Source organism: Penicillium expansum (genome assembly GCF_000769745.1).
Source record: "Penicillium expansum strain MD-8 chromosome Unknown contig253, whole genome shotgun sequence".
Taxonomy (NCBI): Eukaryota; Fungi; Ascomycota; class Eurotiomycetes; order Eurotiales; family Aspergillaceae; genus Penicillium; species Penicillium expansum.
Window position 1 is genome coordinate 51,329 of NW_015971257.1, and position 21,783 is coordinate 73,111.

General features: G+C 46.9%; 6 protein-coding genes across 6 annotated transcripts; 3 read left to right on the forward strand and 3 right to left on the reverse strand.

Moving 5' to 3' along the window:
- Nucleotides 1-3,888: 3,888 nt before the first annotated feature.
- On the reverse strand, nucleotides 3,889-6,675 carry PEX2_072280 (phosphatidylinositol 3-kinase VPS34; the record flags this gene model as incomplete). Its single annotated transcript, XM_016744498.1, has 2 exons — nucleotides 3,889-6,520; nucleotides 6,575-6,675. 2 exons carry the CDS (start codon nucleotides 6,673-6,675, stop codon nucleotides 3,889-3,891), a joined length of 2,733 nt encoding a protein of 910 aa, XP_016600418.1.
- Nucleotides 6,676-6,918: 243 nt separating this feature from the next.
- PEX2_072290 (Nse4) lies at nucleotides 6,919-9,941 on the forward strand (the record flags this gene model as incomplete). Its single annotated transcript, XM_016744499.1, has 5 exons — nucleotides 6,919-7,291; nucleotides 7,352-8,191; nucleotides 8,242-8,413; nucleotides 8,938-9,131; nucleotides 9,262-9,941. The coding sequence occupies 5 exons, from the start codon at nucleotides 6,919-6,921 to the stop codon at nucleotides 9,939-9,941; spliced, it is 2,259 nt and encodes a 752-aa protein (XP_016600419.1).
- Nucleotides 9,942-11,364: 1,423 nt separating this feature from the next.
- PEX2_072300 (MARVEL domain-containing protein) lies at nucleotides 11,365-12,089 on the forward strand (the record flags this gene model as incomplete). Its single annotated transcript, XM_016744500.1, has 5 exons — nucleotides 11,365-11,427; nucleotides 11,486-11,657; nucleotides 11,709-11,893; nucleotides 11,946-11,992; nucleotides 12,056-12,089. The coding sequence occupies 5 exons, from the start codon at nucleotides 11,365-11,367 to the stop codon at nucleotides 12,087-12,089; spliced, it is 501 nt and encodes a 166-aa protein (XP_016600420.1).
- A 937-nt stretch (nucleotides 12,090-13,026) lies between these two features.
- Nucleotides 13,027-13,554, forward strand: PEX2_072310 (uncharacterized protein; the record flags this gene model as incomplete). The annotated part of the gene is made up of 1 exon (XM_016744501.1): nucleotides 13,027-13,554. One exon carries the CDS (start codon nucleotides 13,027-13,029, stop codon nucleotides 13,552-13,554), a length of 528 nt encoding a protein of 175 aa, XP_016600421.1.
- Nucleotides 13,555-14,169: 615 nt separating this feature from the next.
- On the reverse strand, nucleotides 14,170-16,064 carry PEX2_072320 (Thiolase; the record flags this gene model as incomplete). Its single annotated transcript, XM_016744502.1, has 7 exons — nucleotides 14,170-14,301; nucleotides 14,352-14,607; nucleotides 14,844-14,955; nucleotides 15,023-15,169; nucleotides 15,228-15,467; nucleotides 15,520-15,615; nucleotides 15,689-16,064. 7 exons carry the CDS (start codon nucleotides 16,062-16,064, stop codon nucleotides 14,170-14,172), a joined length of 1,359 nt encoding a protein of 452 aa, XP_016600422.1.
- A 672-nt stretch (nucleotides 16,065-16,736) lies between these two features.
- Nucleotides 16,737-17,971, reverse strand: PEX2_072330 (nitronate monooxygenase; the record flags this gene model as incomplete). The annotated part of the gene is made up of 4 exons (XM_016744503.1): nucleotides 16,737-17,064; nucleotides 17,127-17,419; nucleotides 17,476-17,496; nucleotides 17,567-17,971. The coding sequence occupies 4 exons, from the start codon at nucleotides 17,969-17,971 to the stop codon at nucleotides 16,737-16,739; spliced, it is 1,047 nt and encodes a 348-aa protein (XP_016600423.1).
- Between the last annotated feature and the right edge of the window lie 3,812 nt (nucleotides 17,972-21,783).

A 21,783-nucleotide genomic window follows, 5' to 3' on the forward strand; every position in this document is an offset into this window, starting at 1 on the left:
TTTTTCATTCTGCCGCATGTCCTAGCGGTATCACCCCTAGAGTCCTATCCTCCAGCAGCACCCTATGAGGTCTAGTCCTAGTAATAATACAGGTATCTTTTGTGTCAGACTCATATACAAAAAATACTGCCAGTATTTCCAGAGCGTGATTCGGTCCTTCGACCACACATTCTCTACTTGCCCATTGAGCAAGTAGCCCTGGCGCGTCTGAACCATCCGTAAATATCTGTCCGCTTTATTAGTCTCATTTCGTATTGATTATTTGTCGATATAGGGGTTGGGGGGAGGCAGGGTGGATATCAGTATGTCAGATAGCAAGGTAGGAAATATGGTACACAGTACAGAGCCCTACAAACTCTCCGCTATTATTGTGTATCAAGTACAACAGTCGTAGAAGTTCTCCACTAAAAATCTAGGAACTAAATCTCCGGGCAGCCTTTGTGCATAAGTGGAGAAAAAAATGGGAAAAACAGCCGCAGGAGCCAGAGACAGACCTCTCCGAACATTCTTTTTACATTTTCTTTTTTATTTTTATCGCGTGGTTGCGCTCCATCGGGTGCAATGAGTAAATTCCCACGGAGTACAGTAACTAGTAAAGTAATAAATTCAGAACCCTAATAGGTAAGGCCGATTATGACGTATGATGCCTAGGAACCCTGACCGAACACTTTAAGGTACTTCTACTATTCATTATGGCTAGGAATTCCGGTCTTTCATGCGCCGTCGCAATATTGACTATATTCGCGCCCTCTTTGTCTGTTGTTTCGCTACGTCCCCATTGACAGGAGGGGGGGAAAGGACTTATGTATCTTCACGATCCTAGGGTCCATCACATGGGGGTGGAGATACGCTAAACAAAACGATGCAACTCCACAGTCTTGACTAAATTAGGTCGCTGATGAAACAGGATGTCATCAGCAGGGTTCGAATGCTTAGTCGCTACCTAAAGCAGGGGACTTTTGTTTTGTTAGTACATCAGTGATAGGAGTCAAACATGCTAAAGACAGCTCTTATCTTTGGGCGTCCCGTAGACGTCTTGACTAAAAGTTAGGAACAAGCATAGGACCTCGGGAGCCTTCCATGGTTCCAACCTTGGGGTAAACCTTATCTTAATAAAGTGTTCTACTAACTTTAAGGCCTTGTATTAACTCTTGGGCTCTAAAATATAATTACTAGTTGTCGACTAGATGGACTATGCTAAGCCCAGATCTTCGCAGTTATTACTTTGAGGTCCAAATTTTCAAGCAAGGGATTTGAAATATAATATTCCTCTATAGAGAAACAGAATGCAAGATCCAGAATACTTCACTATATTGTACGTAATTCGTCATACCCCTATCCATGACAGACGCTTATACCATGGAAAAATCACATCTTATTCTTTTGCAGTTCTTAATCCGAGGTCACAGATCTTTAGCCTTAGCCCGATGAAGATGAGAAGCCGGAGACCAAGGGAAGTGACCAAGGGGAACTATGAAAAAACCGGTATTGAGATTATAAATGCCAGCAAAGGCATTGTACCAAGCTGAAAATGCAGCCAAAAGGCCAAAAACCCCACCTGCCTTCTGAACTGCAATCGGAATTTCGCCATGAGAGCTGCATTGAATATGCGCAATTCCAAGTAGGAGATAATTCATGTCCAGGAAAAAGAACAAACAGAACATTGCAAGACTGGATCTGAGCGTGCACAAGAGCATCAGTGTAGTGAAAATAGACCAGGCCTGCATACACGGTTCTTAGTAGATATCCCCACAATGTGATAATGCCTGAATTTTAGATTCTATGCGGGTGGCTTACCAGCATGAACAGGCCCATCAAAGTTTCGTTCTGACAGACTGAATCTGCTGTATCTTTCGTAGCATTGGCAGTATCAAATGTTGAGATTAGAGAAAAACTAATCCAATAGGCACCGTAAGAACAGAAGGATGTTGCGCCGAAAGTGTTTCCAACCGCCATTTCCCTGATCTTATTAATCCTGTATGTCACAAACAACGGGATAGGGTCTCATGGGGATGTCTAGTATTTCGGATGAATAGAACATACCACATGCCAGCTAACACCTGCGCTATGCCGCCATAGTTCAAAGCCAAGGAAACACTGACTCCTGATGCTTGTATACCTCCCACATTGAGGTTGATGCAATTCGATAGAAAGGCCGTGAGCGCAAATGCACATAGACCTAGGGGAGCAGGGTTGGCGAATTTCTGAACGTCGATAGGAGAAGGCTGAGGTTCCTGCCGACACAGTAGGCATGGCGTCGGAGTATTTGATGGGAGTGGAGAGAAGTCATTGCTGAGTTGGGGAACTATTGGTGAGCCAATTCTGTCCTGCGTACTTGGCTCGATGTGATGGTTTGATGCAGTTTTGGTTTTCTGAACCCCAGGGATATCAATGATATGTCCCATCAATAATAATATTACGAATGCCAATCTTGTGTTGGTGGAAGTCGCTTGGTCACAAAGGTAGAAATAATATGACAAGTGGGCAGAGACAGGACAATGGAGGCCGGAATCTATATATACATACAGTCAAACCCCGTTAAAATCGACCCCACTTTCTTTTTGTAAACCTCGATAATATCGAAGAATTGGCTTCGCGCGCCCCGGCGGATTGATTTGCTTGGTCAATATCTTAGTTAAGAGCGCTAAGGGTACATTTGGCTTAGTCCCCCTCAATTCTGTAAACTTTCCTTTCGAAGGTAGTTTTTTAGACCTACCGCCCGTGTGACTACTATATGTTGATCAATCCTATTAGGTTAATCGTAGCTCTATTCTGCCTTTTTAGTCGGAATTCTGCTAGTTTAAAACATCCTTAAAAGGGATGGACATTACGTGAACTAAAATGCCAAGACCCTCACCACTTCAGAAACTCCTTTAGAAACTCCTTCAGTTTCGAAATATTTGCTCTCCGGCGATCCGTCTTTTGGCGGGGTTTGACTGCATTGGTATTACTCACAGTGGATCAAATGCCGCAATTGCGTGATTTGATATCCTGGCAGAGTACACGGTGAAGTCCGGTGCTGTGACAACTGCCGAGCGAACGGCACTCCCGTCGGCAATGATCCACCTGGGCATGCAAAACACGTATCTTTGGCCATGCGAGATTTAGGATTGGAGAAAAATCAACTTAGCTCGGGCGGTGCCGCGACAAATAGGAACTCAATCGTATTGCTTGAAAAGACTACATCGGTGTTAATGTTGGGTTCGATCTATGGAATGATCACTTGCAAGACATCCAACGCACTCAATTCACTACACATGGTATTACAGACTAACAATAAGTAGTAGAAGGCCCTCTCATCCGTATTATTTCGCCAGAGACTGGTTTTTAGAATCCAAAATTGAAGGTGCTGCGAATTGCCGCTAGAATTTACTTCCTCCGGTACCGGAGTGGAGTGGTTACTATAAAACATAATGTTTCTGACTAAAATCCTTCTTCCTCTTTGGAATCAAGCTCACTAGCAAGGGCACGTGGAGGCTATAGGACTGGCATGTCATACACGATTGGAGGACATGCTAGAAAATTCTATCTGCCCTTCACGTCAATTACCCTGTGCTCTACAGGAGGCCTAGTCTGTTTAAATCTATATTATGCAGTAAGCAAGAGCCTGCTCAGGTAGGCTCCTGTAGGGCATTGCACCGATGCTTTAACAAATCATTGTTATGCAGACAAAATAATGTAGGTTGGGTATCCAGGCTTTTATAAATCCATCATATTGCGCCGAGCTTCATGAAAACGGAAGCGAAATTCCCATCTGATAACATCATCACCAAAACGCCGGCGGTCTGGAACCAAAAAAATAATAAAGTATATGCAGGATGAGTATGGAAATTCCGTGGGAGTTTCAAATACACCCCACAAAGCACAAACTCTCAAAATTAAGAGACCTTACGCCCGCCAGCCTTGCACAAAATCGTGCAAGCGATCAATCACAACACCGAAGATAGCATTGACGCTGTCGGCTATAAGTTGCTCAAAGTGACGGATGGCTTCTTCCTCGGTCATTTCGAGATGGAAGCGCTCCTTCACTTTTAGGACAGCTTTGTCTGGTTCCACTCGAATGTCAGGGATATTGGCATCGACCATCAAGCTGAAGAGATTGAGAATTAGATTGGCGGATTTGCGCAGGGTGGTGTAAGCAGTGTAGCAGTACTGCTTGAATTGCAGATAGTGGGGCGAACTTGTGCCGCCCATGCCTTCAACCATTTCCTTGCACAGTTTCATCATGGGTGCAAAAGGCTTTGGATCACGACCGAGGATGAAGCCAAAGTCGGCGTGGAAGAAGTGGCCATCTGGCGCCAGAAGCAGATTTTCAAGATGCCGGTCGCCAACGCCAAGCAGGTACGTGATGACGCAGTATCCTGCACATGATTTGATGTATGTATCCATTGTTTCTTTGCGGACGCCAAGAGGCTCATTGTCATCTGGGTTGTTGGCTTGCAGATAGGCGAGGATAGATTTGTACTTCGCGGATGCCGCGGAAAGGGAAATTGAGGGAATGAATTGCACAGCGCCGGCCGTTGCGCTGGTGGCAAGAATTCGATAAGGTGTTAGTTTTAGGTCAAGATTCTCCTTCTGCAAAAGGCGATCCATCAAGATGATGATCTGGATAACCAATTGGTCCTGCCGGAGGTCATCGCCGACTTTGAACAGCATAGGATAACGACGTCCTTCAGAAGTCTTGAATGTGATAAGCAAAGGGGAAAGGGTGGACTTGAATACGTTCGATTCCTCGGGGTATAACCCGACGACTGAAACATCGGGATTCAAAGGCAGGGGTAGCGGTGGATCTATGTTGATCAGGTCGTTATCAGGGTCACGGAGATATTTTTTCAGCATCTCAATCTTGCCGACTCTGTTTTCGCGCGCGAAGCGTACATCCTTGGCTATTTTGGAGAGCACGGCTACCATTTCACCTTGATGCAATAGTGTCTTTCTATGCTCAGGATGAAGCTTTTCCAGTTCAATCATGAAGTAGTATTCAACCCGCGCAAACAGCCGACGTTGAATTGCATCAGCGTCATCGAATTCGACCATGAGATACCAGTGTAGGTAGTTGCCAAGCTTGAAGTTATTAGCCGCACGCGAAATTAGAAAATGTGCAAGTGAGGACTCCTGTGGAGCAGCATCAGGTTGATTATCCGGAGTTGCATCGTATTTCAGAGCCTGCACCAATTGAAGAAGGTAAAGAAGCAACTCCTCGTCGTCTGCCTTCCGCAGTGTTTCCACAGCATACGAACGGACAGCAGGATTATCGAAGGTGGGGCCCAGAATCTCCAGCGCGTCATCGACATCAATCTCGGTCCATTTGGGGAACATTTCAACAGCTTGCCGCGATTCTCCAACATCCCGCCAGTTGACTGATTTGACGAATTTTGTCAATGCCTTCTTCTCGCGAGTGAGATGATATCTGAAACGCCACACAAGATCCTTTTCTTCTGCAGTGAGGTCTTGTGTCGGTTCGTAGGAAATAATCATATTGAGATCGTCCCTAATCTTTGGGTTGGGCTTTAGGTCACGATCCATGATACCGGTCCGATGGCTTCGGATCAAACGACGATGCTTGTCCTCACACGGGTTACCGATTTGGCCAACCTCCGGGTCGTAAATCTGAATGATATTATGGGGATCGGCATGTGAAATTCCAGGTCCAAAGTGTACTTCCGGAACTGGCTTAAGCGTCGCATTGGGGTGGGGAGGTGCATTTTGGGGCCATGAGGAAATGGGCGGAGGAGGATACTCGTGATCGGCCCACACAATGGGATGATCAAAGCGTGGAAATTCAACGTAAAGATCAAAATACTCATCTTCGAGATTCTCTTCGTCAGAGCTGTCATCTTGATCTTTGACGTGCTTCGAATCTTTTTGCAGGGCTGCGTCAATTTCAAGGGCACGCTTTTGCGCCGCTTCATCTGCATTTGTCTTCAGTTTCTCCAACTCGCGAAAGAGTAATTGATCCATCCAATCAACACGTGGGATCTCGCCCATTTCGTGCTTCTTGATCAAGACTTCGACCCGTTCCAGTTCCGCCTCTTCGGGTGACTGGTGTGAATAATCACGGGTGTTCAGTTTACGACGCTTTGGTGGTAGAACTGATGGAGTCGAGGTTGTAGCATACCCATCTGCGTCCTTGTGTAAATAAACCTTGCACTTTTGTCTGCCCATCTTCAATTTCCCGTCTTCATCAAACAGAGTGATCGTAGTTCCACCGAATGGGATGTGCGTAATCCTATCGGGGGCGAGCGGAGACATATCAACGATGGTGATTGCTAGCTGAGTGTTACGCTCGGCATCCTTGATGGACATTGGCATCTCCAGCCATTCATTCCATACTCGAGAGGTTTTAAAGGGCTTGTATTTGGTCTTCATTGGCACCCCCAATGGCTTCGACTCCGACCATATTTGAGTGGTTACATAAAGATCAGAGGTGGGATCTTGGACGGAGGCAATATGCCGCAGCTCAGCGTTTTCATCAAGAACTGTGGATGGGATCGGCTTCTGCTTCCCCTCTAACGAGCCACTGTAAATGTGTCAATGTGAGAGAAACATCAATTCTCAGAAGTGGAGAACATACATCTTGATGCGTATAGGTATGTCCACTTGAGTGGTCACGGCAAAAGTGAAGGCTTCCATCTCTGTGCCCCGTTTGAAGAGAGCAACAGGTCGCTGCGTCATGGGCGATAAGCAACCGACGCGGGGAGGTCACGTGCAAGGTCTACGCGACGCGACAAAGCGTTCGCGATCATCAAATGTAGCTACGCATCTTTTTTTTTCAAGGACCGGTGTATTTCGAGGTAACTCTTTGTCTAAATTGGGCTACTGTGTGTAGTCATATGCGATTGGTTGTTACTTTTTTCCTTTGTTGAATTTTCTTTGTTACAACCCTGCATCTCATATCGCACTAAGCGCTGATCGAGCATGGCACGTCTCATTCACACACACCTGGACGAAGCAAACACCCCAGGTCCCCGCCCAGCATCATCAACATTATCACCAGACGCATTTACCTCTGATAAAGAAAATCGGCATCAAGGTATTAATAAGAAAACTACCGCTGTGATGCCACCCAGCGCACACAGTAAACGACGGCGACTAGCCAACCGCACCTCGAATGCCCAGCCTGCGCAATCCGCCCAATCTTCTCGATCTGCTCAGTCTGCCCGATCCGCGCAGTCGCAAGCATCATCTCAACGAACAGGCAGCGACACACGATACTATGACCCTGATCAGGATCCCGAAGAACGTAGAAGTGTACGGAGAGGACTTCGAGATCTGGGGAGGGAACTGAATGGTAAGTTACTTTGTCTGGAATCGAGAGTTGAGTGATAGCGCTCTAACCATTTTCACAAAGACACGCGAGGCGAGCTCATGCAGCCCGGAAATGATGGTATCCTCAACATCGTCGAACAAGCAAATCAATTTTACGCCAAAGTGAAGCAGACCGCTGACGCCACGCTCGATTCGCGCATCCTGGTCAACACCGCCGACCTAACACACAAGAAAGCTACCCAGCTCGCTCTCGGCGACACCTCTGCCGGTATCGATGTAGACGAGTTTGTCTCCAAGTGTGTTTCGTTTATGCGTCGCGGCCCTAACAATGCGACGGCTTCAACAAACGGGACACAGGGACGCCGAGGGCGCCTTGGTCGAAGCCAAAGAGATCCCGATGCTAGTGATGAAGACGACGGCGACGCGATGAACTGGGATACGCTTGGCCGATCAGCCTGCTTTCCTAGTAATGCTCGCCCGGCCGTGTCTGGATGGTTGCTGGGGCCTCTGTCGGTACAGAAGCGTACGCGGCAACTGACACAGCGAAGAGCAACAGAGCAGATTGATCGCACGCAAGCCGTGGCGCCCCGAGAAATGGCCCAGCAGGATCTTGGCCAGCAGGACAGCACGAATTTGACCGAGATCTGTTCCGAGATTAACAAGCTGCTCGCTAATAACCAGCATGATCGTCAGAAAGCAGCCACAGAAGAACTCGAAGGCCAAGTAAACCTTACGCCAGAGAAGGCACAACAAATCATGGATAATCACAACGTGGCGGACGACGGGGGAATCCCATTGTTTCGCTTCTGTATCAACCCAAAGTCTTTCGGGCAAAGCGTGGAAAATTTGTTCTACGTGAGTTTTCTCGTGCGAGATGGCACTGTGGGTGTATCAACAGATAGTCGAGACTTGCCGACCCTGCGTATGTATTTTTCAACTTGGTTGGTTGATAAAGCACTAATAGTTTGACAGATGCGGCCGCACCGTTTGCCCCTAGTGAAGCCCAAAAAAAGGGAGTGCAAAAACATCAGGCGGTCTTTAGCTTGGATCACGATACATGGCATGAAATTATCGATGTTTTCAAGATTGAGGAGTCCATCATCCCCCACCGCGAAGAGAAAGAGCAAGCGACTGGCACTAGTTGGTATGCCTAAACTTCCGAATACACGATTCCACGAGTCGATGTTTGTTTTGCAAGATACCCCTTGGTCTTTTGGCTTGCAATACTAGGTCAATTTAATAATTTAGCTTGTTGCTGTGAATATGCCAGTTGTATATGCCATCTAGCACATAATCAAGAGTATGACGCTCAAGAGTCAAATTGGAAAAATTCCAAAACAATAGGCTCTTTGGATACCTAGATACACAATCTCTTTTGATGTACACAAGCCAGACATTTTATGTCCCAAATAGTCTATGTATATTTATGTACACACATGCCGAGGTTCCTGAAAGAGATGATAAATTCGGCCAGGCTCGATGCAAAGTGGATACCTAGGCGGATAAGGCTTGTCCCACGTCATCAAAGTTGTCTGGCCACTTTCTTTCCCCGTGGAACTTTATAACTTTCCTATTTTACAACTCTCTTTTTTCCCTTTATTGTTAGTACGCGAGCTTTACAATATATTTATACCTGCAAGACACATAGACTGAGACATCCAACGTCAGGGAGCGCAAATCTCGAACTCAAAAAGCACAAACGAAGGGGGAAAGACGAAGAAAAAGCGCCAAAATGCCACAGCTCTTTCCAACCAACCCTGCTGCGACCATGGTCATTCGCCATGTGACGCCAGACATCGTGACCATGAGTCTGCCATTCGCACGGTTTGGACACCTGCAGTTTGGCGGCCGAGGGACACTGGGTGAGTGCCGACCCTTACAGAGCCCACCAATCGCATACGACCTCGGGGGACAGGGGATGATGTGCAGTCCTGTCAAGCCCACGGGGCCCCTTGTGTATGATCTAGCGCTAACGCTCCTTGCATGCGATAGTTAAGCTTGCCACCGGTTCCCTGGCAGTATTCTCGCCCGTCAGCCTAACGCCCGAAGTCCGCGAAACAGTCGAGTCCCTCGGCGGAAATGTCAAATACATCACGGCGCCAGATATTGAGCACCACCTCAACATTACCCCGTGGAAGACCGCATATCCGCAAGCAGAAATCCTGGCCCCGGAGGGTCTCTATGAGAAGCGACAATCCAACCCGGAGTTCCAGGACACCCCGTTCGACCATGTATTCAAGAAGGACGATGAACTGCCGCGGTCGATTTCGAAGGAGTTCGATGCTGAGTTCGCCAGCGAGTATGTGTATGGCCACGGGTCGCGCGAGCTGGTGTTTTTACATAAGCCCACGGGTACGGTCATTGAGGCGGATCTGCTCTTTAACCTACCCGCTAAGGAGCAGTATTCCAAGACCCCCGAAGCGGGGACTAATTTCCTTACAAGGCTTATTATGCCGCTGTTGTCCACCAAGCCACCGGCTACATGGCACAGACGGTTTGCATGGTATATTCTCTCCTCACAAGACCGGACAGCGTTCAATGAGTCTATGAAAAGGATTGATCAGTGGGACTTTGATCGTTTGATTCCATGCCATGGTGATACCATCGAGACTGGTGCCAAGGGGATATTCCGCGATGTGATGGCATGGCACTTGGATCGGAATAAGACCTAGTCCTCTTTTCTTGTCTAAAATATTGTAACATCTATTTGGACTCAGGTGTTGTGGGTGGGAGGTCATTATGTATCAGCATGTAATTTTCTTTTTTTGGGACCTTATAGGCAGCATTATTTCGAATTTGATATTCTCTCTTGGCTTTACTAAAGTAGATATACCCTCTTTTCTGCGGCCGCTGCTATTCATAGCATCAACGGCCCACTATTAACTAGCTCAAATTGTGAATTTTGTACAGAGTATCACCCGCATGTTTCTGGACTCTTCCTGCATATACATTTCGAATGTTTTGCTATGTCTGCCTAGTTCTGCTATATCTCTATTAGCGAGATGTGAAATACTACTATGTAGTAACATTGTAAGTGATTTTATAATCAACACAATGCAAAATATCTTATATCATAAGTGCAAAAATTAACAAATTCAAGCTTGCAAAGTTCCACTCCGTGGCCCCACGTCATAGGGCTGAGAAAAGAGCAAAAAGGTCAGATGACTCAAATTAAAAATGATGTCAATGTCGTCAGACGTGTGCAAGGCCCTTCGCTTCAAACCGGATCCCCCCTGTCAACAGTGGCTCGGCAAGCTGCAACGTACGTCTAGAAAACAACACGCACTTGTCAGACAGCAACAATGATCGCCCTGGGTGGAGACCCATCCCAATTCTGGGTCAAATCAGAGCTATCGCTATTAGTCCTTGGGATCGGCAGTCAACTCACCACTCAACAAGCAAGCCACTGAAGTATATCACAATCCAGCAGAAGAGCCCGTATTCTACGCCAGCACATCATGTCATGTTCTAGCATGGGGAAGCTGGGTCCGGGGAAGACAGGGATGACGATATCGAGGCAACAGAATACTTCCAGGGCTATGCAGTACCTGTACGTCCATATTGCTCACAGCCTATAGGCCCACTCCTTGCTCCGATCGGGTGTTGAAGGATATTCAGCCACAGTCCACATCAGCGGTCAGTCCGCCACGAAAAGTCAATCGCTTACCCACCCAAGCCTGGAAACGGTTGGGCACGTTTTGTTCACAGTATACTTCGACCAATAGTGACCTCAGCCGGTTGGAAAGAACTGTATACGGAACTGATCTGACGACACCAGGAGGCTTAGATTGACTCTATTGGTCGCCCTTAATGCAAGTTGTGCTTTGTTTTGAGTTTCTCTTAGTTAATTAATAATGTTTTCTTGTTTATTAGATTTTCACGTTAGTCCCTTGCCTTAAAAACACACTATCGCTCCCTCTCGGAATTTGCTTGCCTGTGCGACCTGATACGTTATATAGCTTCTCGTGTTCCCCAGCCTGTACTTCTTATCCCACGCTACTTTTTCTCACGAGTTTGACACAATATCTCCTTATACAATCACATCTTTCACATTTTTTTAAAGGAACGGCTCATTGAATTGACAAAACATCAACAATGCCCGTCATTTCACGCCTCGCGTCTATCATCCTCCGCGTTGCGGAAATTGCCTTTGCGGCTGTGAATACCCCCCCACCAATCTATACCAACTTATAAATCGAATCTGACTCTCTTTTAGGTCGTCGCAGGTGTTATCGGACACTACCTTGCTGAGGTTAACCACAGCAGCGCAGATGTTGACTGGTGGCCCCAGTCGCGATGGATCTATACTGAAGTAATCGCCGGCTTATCGATATTGCTGGGCCTGATATGGCTAATCCCGTTCTCGTCGGGATTCTTCTCCTGGCCTTGTATGTGCTAGATATTCTGGTGGATATAGACCAATGCTTACTAGGATCTAGTGGACATCCTTATTTCGTTTGCTTGGTTCGCTGCCTTCGGTGTTCTCGTCGACACCATCCGCCACTTGCCCTGCGGCAGCATCTGGTCCTGGCACTTTAGAGGAGACCAGACGTGTGGCCGGTGGAAGGCAGCTGAGGCCTTCAGCTTCCTTTCTGCTATTGTCTGGCTTGTTTCCGCTATCGTGGTATGTGATGGAATTATCCAATACAAATTAATTAGTACTAATAAGCATCAAGGGGATCTGGTTCACCTTCCGCGTTCGCCAAAGCCCCCCCGACGGAGTGTAAGTGACCATTTCACACCTCATAACACGGTCTTTCTTGATTGATGCTGATATATTAAACAGTCGCCGCCGCCGCTGGGGTCGCTCCGCTGTCTAGATAATGCGTGGAGTCATCAAGTCTCTACATCGCCGAGATTAACGCCAATACTCTGTCGTGCACGACCGAATATCGGAATCGCGCCGCGCGCTTAGCACAATATTGGCGACATCAATCCTCTCATGATGTTCTTGCTCCTTTTTTTGCTTTTTCTTATGTTTGCCTCATGATTTGGAGTACAGCGAATTACGACTTATGTTGATACCCTTGGTGGAATAATATCTTTGGTGCTTTGTCTGCATTTGGTTATTTATTTTACTGTAAAGTCGGTCCTTTGAATCCACGCTTAATACATGTGTTTATTTAGACATTATTGTCAATAGCTAAACAAGCTTGCGCCGGAATTATCACCACTGGTGTGGATATTGCTCTAATGGCCCTCAAATACCTGTTTACACCCACCCTCGCCTAGTTTTCAATACCCGTCTTGGGTAACAAAGGATCGTTAATAAGACCATTATCTTCCAGACTCTTTTGTTCTATGTGTTTCCTTCTTTGCCTTTGTCGTCTTTCTTGTCTTTTATTCGCTTTTTGCTCTTATTCGCAATACTAACATCAGGTGGGGATTGAGCCGTAGAAACAATATAAATAGGTCACGTCGAACCATCATACAATATCTCATTTAGCCAGGACAGCATTTGACAATCCACTCTTGCTGACCTCCAAATTAGGGATTCATCTTCCCTGACATCCTTACCACAACTAATTATAATATATTCCGCTAGCTTCGGGCTTTTGGTATTAGTGAGAAGTCATGTCAGTCATGCTCGATAATACTTCAGCCCGGCTTTTTCAGACCACACGGGCTGTATTTCAAACTCGCTGCAAGCGGCTCATTGACGATATCTTGCACAATGGCTTATCGCTTGAGGATGAACTCAACGATAGAGTAGGTCGGCTCCATCGGTCATTGGAACAGCTTAAACGAGCTGGACAGATGATGGCCATCGATTGCTCGACAAATGAGCTTGTGCGTGTCGTGCCTATTGGATTTTTCACCGTTCTGATCGACCGCCCTGGACAGAACCCGATGACCGAGTTTGACTGGGCCTGCATTTATACCACTGACACCTTGAACATGCTGACCGATGACTTTATGCGCTACAGGGACGCCGCTGACGTTGCCCGCAACCTCGAGACCCAGTCATTCCTCTGGGAGTTAGTTACGCCGTTTCCTGTGACAATTTCACAGGCTAAGGATTCCGCCCCAGAACCGTATGTCAATGCTCTTCAGATCCCTCGCCCTGGTAGCCTGGCTCGTATGAACTCTCGGATTCCGGTGCGTCCTCACCCTCCTCCTCTTGTCGATACTTATGTAGCCTATAACCGGCCAGTGACTGGTCCTTATCCACCTGCTTTGCCCCCTCGACCTGTGCCTGAGTCTGAGGTTGTATCGGAGCCTGTGTCCCCTATAGGTGCTCAACATATGGGTCTTTATAGAAACCCCATCATGAATCTTCGGTAAACTCTTATTCGTCATTCTTGCCTTTAACATCACCAGGCTGTATTTTTCAGGAAAAAGAAACGAAAACAAGAAAAAAGAGTCACATGTGGAATTTCAGTCATTTCACCGTCTCACTACTTTCATTGTAAAGTCATTTATTCTATCTTGACAATATAATCTAATGTAATTTGTTTTCCTTCAAAATACAGAACACTTCGGTCGCCTTTCCACTCCTAGTAACAAAAGTCGGTAATCCATGTAGGAATTGGAAGAAGACTGGACTCTATGTATTGATGCGCACGGCAAAACTTCTGCCTCGAGAAGTGATCGGTTCTTGTATTGTTAGGTACTACATATTCCTCTAGTTGAGACTATCCATAATCTTCTTGATTTTTAGGTTCTGAACTTGTCAATCTTCCAACATAATCCTGCATTATACCATGCACGTCGACTTAATTTGCTCTTCGAACGCTTTGTTTCACTATATTGAGTTCATCTAATCTCATTTCTCTTTTCATTTCTCTTGTCATATTCAGATTACAGTCTAGATGTATCATCATTACGAAACACAAACAAATTTTGGTCCGTCGTTGAAGATCGCTTTACAAATCCACTGTGTCCAATGGGTTCCTCGATTCATCTGGAAAGCTGCTCCAACGTAATTATATCACCGTGGTTTGCTATAACACGGTGTCCGTTACTCCTGAGGCGACACACAATATGGCCTAGTCGGGGGCGGTTTTCTCGATCATACTCGACCGTATATGTCTTGAAAAGGTTTAGCAACAGTTCAAACCTGTTGGAAGACAGCAGCATACCTCGATGATGGCCTCCCCTTCCCCGTGCATGCTGATTGGTGGGGTTAGCTGACTGGCTGGAAGAAGTTGGTTGTTAGCGCTCGTAGGATACTGATCATTGCTTCTGCGAGGATGTGTTGATCGGCAAATTGCATTTTCGGTTGTCAGAACGCCTCCATTGGCGAGTATAAGTCCATTTGAGGGCTTGGGAAGACCACCAAGCTTCCGTAACTGTCGGACCATCTCCGCCACGGCCTGGGCCAAAGTGTTAGATTGACTATGAGTGTTAGACTCGAGTATTGTATCTTACGTGCATGGAATAATTTGCACCTGCACCCCCAAAAGATTTGAGGCCCCCTAGGAGCGTTATTGGCTTTGGGTGTTCGCCGCAAGGGATACCCAAATGGCGGCATGCTAATTTGGGGACAATTGGGAAGCAACTACCCATTGAAGAAAGGGTAAGCGTGACTGATTTCAATGCCGGGTAAATATGTCAGTGGATGTCCAACTCACGAGTAAAAGTCGAAGAGATCGATGTCATCCTTGCCGAGCCCGGACGACTGGAAACAACTATCGAGGACACAAGCTATCGCCCGGCTGGAGTAGAAATTAGGACGGTTCCAGACTAGAGGTACAAAATGTCAGTTTACTAATCGAGTGCTCAAGATATTAAGAAAAGTTGGGAAATTCACAGTCTTTAGAATCTTCTGCTCTTCCACCTCCAAGTGGAAAGATCCACTTGTCGCGCGAGATACCCATTCGTTCAGCGCACTCCGTTGTAGTGAGGATACAAGCACTGACAAGATTTACGTCATTGAAAGCGTTCATCAACAACGGATCTGTGGATTACCAGAGTCAACAAATCAGGATTTCACAACCTAGATAGAAGGTACCCACAAGGGAAACATATCATCCTGTTTTGCTTCGTGATATTTCCGATCTCGTTGGCAGTTTGAAGACTCTTTCCAGAATTCCATGCCATTGGGTGCTGCGATGCAATATCGGCAAATCGAGCGTAAAGTGAAGAGGATTCTTCAAGGTTTTTGAGGGGGCTTTGGCCTCTTCGCCATCGCAAACCGTTCTCATACATCGCATAGACATGCATAGGGACACCAACTCTATGAGCGCGCCCAATGCCTGTGTGATTCAGCGGTTATACTCGCACTATCCCGAGAAGAGGGACACTAACCAGTGAACATGTCGGTATCATTGGCGTAGTAGACCTGTGCTGTTTCTGGTACTGTCCAAGGAGGCGGATATGTGCCATCTTTGATAAGACCCTTCACTGTGAAAATACAACCATTAACTCACGTTTTCCCATGGATCTCACTTGGGTTTGCTGGAACAGTAGCACACACATGATGCCATAGCCTCCCCGCCTACCACGACCCCAACTTCGATTTGTTCGTTTGCAATCATTCGAGCGGTGTCATCAATCAACTGCACAGATGCACTTCCAGCTAGCTCACTGTACGATGTATGGGAGGCTTTGATTCCTAGTCCTTCACACACCAGCCCCGGCAGATCTTTATATTGCCATGTCGAGCTCGCCACAACCTTTACGCTGTCAATGGAAGAGATAATCGCGGGTGCACCAGCATGGCAAGCATCAGAGGCTGCCTCTTTGACTGCGTCTCTCATCAAATGTAAAGGCTCGATGGCATCTTCTTTTCGGCGTGAGGGGTTCTTGACCTCCCCAACACCGATGATAATCGGGACTTTATGGGGTGCCATTATTGAATATGGAATGAGGGAGGTAAAAGGGTTAGATGGAATTTGAAGATATGTGTATGAGTTCTTCTTTATTTTGTTCTTTTCTTGATGCCACCCTGACCTCGGTCTAGATATGGACTGCGCTTGGCCGCGGTGGCCGAATTGGACATTGGACAACGTAGAAACCGAGGACAATGAAATAAAAACCCCAACATTGGACTCATTGTTGTCTCCTTTTTAAAACTTTTTTGGCCTTGTAGACCTTGATTATGATTGCCAAGGTGTAGATTTTGATATTTCAAGGTCTACGTACTGGACGGTGTTACTTGTTACATTGGCTTTCTTCTTTTGCTATGCTGCTTTTCTGGCCTTACTAATGTTTATACCATGAATGACCTTCGTAGTAGAACAAAATTGGGAGATGTAAGTGGAAGATAATTTGTATGCTCTATATACGAGATTGGCTAGCTGTCCAAATTTAGAGTAGGCCTAACCCGACAAGGAACCAATAGTCAGAGATGCGCCATTCATAAAAAAATAGATTGCCCACTATGTAGAACTAAGATTGCTGTTGTATATGGATGAGCTTTGTCTTTATGACGACAAGGCAGTGAGAGCTTCGACGTCTGGTTGACATATTGCGCAGCATCTCTTACAAGTGTAAAGGCCTGAGTGACCATTTCCAAGATAATCTCATGCGCAGATTGATCCGGCGTATTTACCATCGCTGCACCGCACCCCATTGGCCTGCAGCAAGGTTAGTAAAATCTCAATATGAAATGGAACATGGTGGACATTCCTCTGCGTGGATTGATCCTCAATCTCATCTGTCAACTTGCCCTCCCGTGCCAGCCTATCCAGTTCATGATCAAGTACGGTCAATCCCTGACCTTGCAGCTTTTCAATGACATCGCGCCGATTTAGCTCCCAATTTCGAATATACGGTGTGGCAAGAGCTCGTAGCGGCCGTCCCGCCCAAATCGAACTCCTCATCGTATCCTCAAATCCTGCATTAATGATGCTGTAAGTTTCCTCGGTCAGTAAGTCAAACCACAGGAAGCTGGGAATAATTTTGGGACTGACGCATTTTTGCCCAATTTTGAAGCAGCGGACTCTCGGGCTGTCATAAAACGCGTGCCAACCCACACCGCACCAGCGCCCATAGCCAGCGCAGCGGCCACACCTCGGCCGTCAAAAATACCACCGGCTGCAATGAGCTGTACAGTCTTCCCAGTGAGTGGAGATTTGTATTGGCGGCAAGCGTCGATGCAAGCTGGGATAAGGACACTGGTTGGAATCTCGCCCGTATGGCCACCTGCCTCTCCACCCTGAGCGCATATAAAATCGGCACCAGCTTGGCAGGCTTTGTGGACATGCTTTCATTTCAATTGTTAATTGGCCATGTTGTTATAGGAGTTGATGTAGAGTGTACCTTCGGATGGCCGACCATGTTCTACATTATGAATCAAAATCAGTCCTCGTTGCTTGTAGTCCGTCACCAGAATGCTTTTCGTTGTACGTACCATATATAGAATTCCTGCATCCTGAAGGCGATCTATCACCCTCTTTGGTGGAACCCCGACAGCCGACACAAACAACCTCGTCTTTTCTTCTATGATGATATTGATGAGATCTTCCAATGCTCCCTTCGTATAGTCGACATTGGTCTTGCGGGCGGAGCCTCCAAGCTGAGGAATCAAAAGGTCCACACCGAAGGGAAGATCTGGGTGCCGAAGCTTTTGTTTTACTTCTCGGATGGCATCTCGCAGCATCTCTGGGGTGTAGCCAAGACCACCAAGGATCCCAAGGCCCCCCGCATTAGAAACAGCAGCTACCAGGTCCGAGACCGCCGTATGGCCCATTCCTGCTAGGAGGATAGGATTCTCGATCTCAAGGAGCTGGGTTGTGGGTGTGGTGATAAGAGTCATGTTGGAGTTGCGTGAGGTAGAAGTCGTTGGATGTGCAGTGGCACGGCAGCGGCAACTTTTTGATTATTATAGGCGCAGAATGATGATCTGAAATAGGAGAGGGGGCCTGGAAAGCGAAACTTGGGCTTTGGGTGGGTTAGACGACTGTCCAGCCTCGGTTGCTAGTTTAGTTGTCACCGAGGCCGTTGTGCACCAGTAACTATCCCCTTCATAAACAGAGGCGTCAGGTCTAAATTGCCAGCATAAATTGCCAGCATAAATTGCCAGCATACGTACGTTTTAGCTAGCGTTTTCACTTAACTATTTGTTTTCTTGTTTTTATCACGATTGGTGTAATGTTTGTGTGCTATTTCTGTGTCATCAATGAACGGATGGTCAAATATCGTGATAAAATTATGTTCAGAAATAGCAGGTCAATTTATATAGCCCACATCTTGTTGTTCACAAACAATTTAATCCCCAGGAACTCCCCATGATGTAATTTGTTAGTGCCGTCTTGTTCAATGGCGAATTGATAGTTGAGATTGATTCCCAAAGTTTGTCACATATCGTATCTTCGACGGAAGTGGTCATACAAGCAGCCAAATGAGAAGTTTCCTTCAGCTTACGCATAACTTTCCAGCATTTGTGCAGCGAGCGAGAGCTTTGACGTGTATTTCTTTCGATACTAGCGTGGCAAGGCTGCTTGTGGTAGGCTAGCGCAAGTATTAACAACGCCGAGGTTGGACACGGTAGCTGTTCGGATAATTCTAGAGAGTCGATCTCATCGAAGACATCTGTGATATCTAGCAGACATTTGTCAACTAGCGCAGACCGGGAGTCCTGCCCAGGAGCAGTGAGATTGTCACCTGGATTTTCTCCGTCATCGCAGCATGCTGCGTACAATGAACCTAGATAAAGGAGCCGAAGCCAGGATTGATGCAAATAAATGCTCCGTTCGCAGTCTGTGGGAACCAGGTCCATTGGACACTGATGACTAGCGGAGACAGGGAGCTGGAGTTGCCATCGCCGATGCTTCTCGATCTCCTCTTGTGTTGATCTGAGCTTCAAATTGATGTCACCATTCCCTATGGCTTCTCCACACACCACCTTCTGTACTCGGTTCAATATGCTCGAAAATCGAGACAATTGACAAAGTTTAGTTTTTTCAATGAAAACTACGGCTTGTGTCTTTTGATATTCGACGTCACGAAGAACCTCACAATCGTCCACAACTGCTCGCATCTCAGGGGGGAAGACGTGAAGTTGAAAGTCGTTCAGTGTGATCATCGGAATATCGAACAGGTTTCTGTCCTCGCGATCCTCCTGCATGCGCATCGCGGAGAGTAGATTCTCCACGGTTAGTCGTGTATGGTTGTGCACGCTCCACCAGGTGCGTCTGCGCATCTTTTGCTCGGATGGCGAAAGGGTGGAAGAATCTGGATTGCGGTGGAGACCGAGAGATATTGCTAATGATAGGCAGACACCTATCCAGTGGCTGGCACCCTTTTCCGATTGTGGCAGATCATTCCAATGAATCAGTAGAAGCAGGGCTTGCACTGTGGAAATTGGGTCATCCTCGCAATTGAGTTCCAAAAGCACCTAACAAGGCTGTTAGTCATAATGAAAACTATGCGCATAGTGTAAAAATGTATGGATGCGAACCTTTACTCGCAGAAACAAAACGTCGCGAGCTACTTTTCGTGACATGTATCCCTCCTCTTGGATGTGTGATATATCTACGAACGCAGAAGCGGCGAACATGACTGCGTGGAATAGGAGCAGGCTAATGCGAGTTTTCCCGTCATTTGCAGCGATGGCATGTAGAAATTTATCTAGATCCAACACTGGTACCTGAGGATGTACCCATAATATGTAGCTTTTCAAAAGCTGCTTTCGAAATGGAGCTGTGGGAAGACACAAAGCCCCTTTGCTCTCCAAATAATCAAGATCACCAACTTCTAGACGAGTTGGAAGCTCCGATACGTATCGAGGGGTATTATTCAAGGGTGGTCGATCGGGAGGCTCAGGGCCGAGAAGTTGATGCATGATTGATACATAATTCTCTATAGGATCGGTCGCGGGAAGGTCCGCAGTGGTACGAGCCCGAGGTAATTGCTCTTGTTCAGTTCTGCGTATTTGAGATTCGAACAATCCATCTGGATCAAAAAGAAAATTTCTGCATAAGATACGATGCAAATTGGGGACGTGCAGCGAACTTGATCTCCACTTACCATCACAGTAGATCCTAGACGGGAGTCTCTTCTTCGGTGTGATTCTGTTTCCTGATATGTTAGCCAACAAATATGCACTGTATCTCACTCCATCCTACGGGGACTGAAACAACCCACTCTTGGCTAGCGATACCGTCGCAACGGGTGTTCGAGCGGCGGCAGTTGGAGCACGGAATGCCACGCACACCAATGTAGCACCGTTCTCGTCGAGCGACACAGTGCGAGCAAGCGCCCGATTCGATTGTCCTAGCCCTTTTAGGAGCGTGACCCATGATTAAGTTGATCGAAATCTAGTGGGACTTTGAATAAGAAGAACTGGAGTCCCCAGATCTGGGGTCGAAGGACTTCGGCACGCGCAATGCAAAACGCGGGGAATATGAAGTGGGGGTGGAGAAGCTGGAGAAGCTGGAGAGATCTGCCTTGGTTTCAATCTAGATCTCTCTGCTATCTGACCAGTTAGATCTCTCGCTGCTACAGTGGAATGAGCTCATGAGATTCTCTCCAGCATCATGTTGCGGGCAAATTCCGCGGGTTTACAATCCCGGCGCAGAGATAAGACTTAGTCATCACGACTATGACAGCCCAGAGAGGGCTGGCAGCGAAGAGTATGGCTGGATACAGAATGGTTTGGTAATTTGGCCTAACTCATGATTTTCCACTTGGTATCCCACTTGATCAATTATTTGCCTTCAGATTTGACAAGTCCATCGCGAACTCGACTAAACCGTGACCTCGACCCATAAGCTACTGTCTGGTATACCCCCCAATTACTACAATGCCCAACCCTAGGACACATCTATCTAAAAGGCAGATCCATCGAGCGCGATCCGTGAGAGCATGTTCCAACTGTCATTGTCGAAAAGTGAGGTGCGATGTGACCCTCAGAGGCTCCCCTTGCACTTCATGTCGATTCTACGATATGCCTTGTTCTATTCCAATTGATAGAAGGGGAAAGGGAAGCAAGGTTGCAATGAAAGCGATATCGGAGGCTCAGAATTTGGGAGAGCGGTTGGCAGACAAAGAGGGGCTGGACACCCCCAAGGCAGTGGAATCCGTGGGTATGTTCTATTAAAAGAACCAACTGGAAGAACGAATCATTCTAACTCGAAGAAAGATCGCCCACTACAATATTGGACCGAAGAAGAGAATAACCCATCGAATAACATTGAAAAGACACCATCTTTCGGCAAATCACGAGTGGGTTATAGCAAATGGCTGCCAGACTATGCCAGTCCCCTGCCGCCCTCCATCACATCGGAAGACTGCGAATTTCTTCACGAACAAGGCGCATTCAATGTCCCAGACACAAGGGGCAGGGCCGGGATTCTGAACGCCTATTTCCAGTTTATACACCCGGCATTACCGATCTTGAGCCCTGAAGATTTCTTGATGGTTCTTGATACGACTTATAACGGCAATCGGGGGATCAGCCTGCTATTGTTTCAAGCGGTGATATTCGCCGCTACTGCATGGCAGCCAAATGATTCTCTGGTGCTCCAGGGATTCAAAGACAGGAGAGAAGCCAGACAGGCTCGATTTGAGCGCGCCAAACTGCTTTATTCATATGGTTGCGAGGAAGATCGCATCACTATTTTGCAG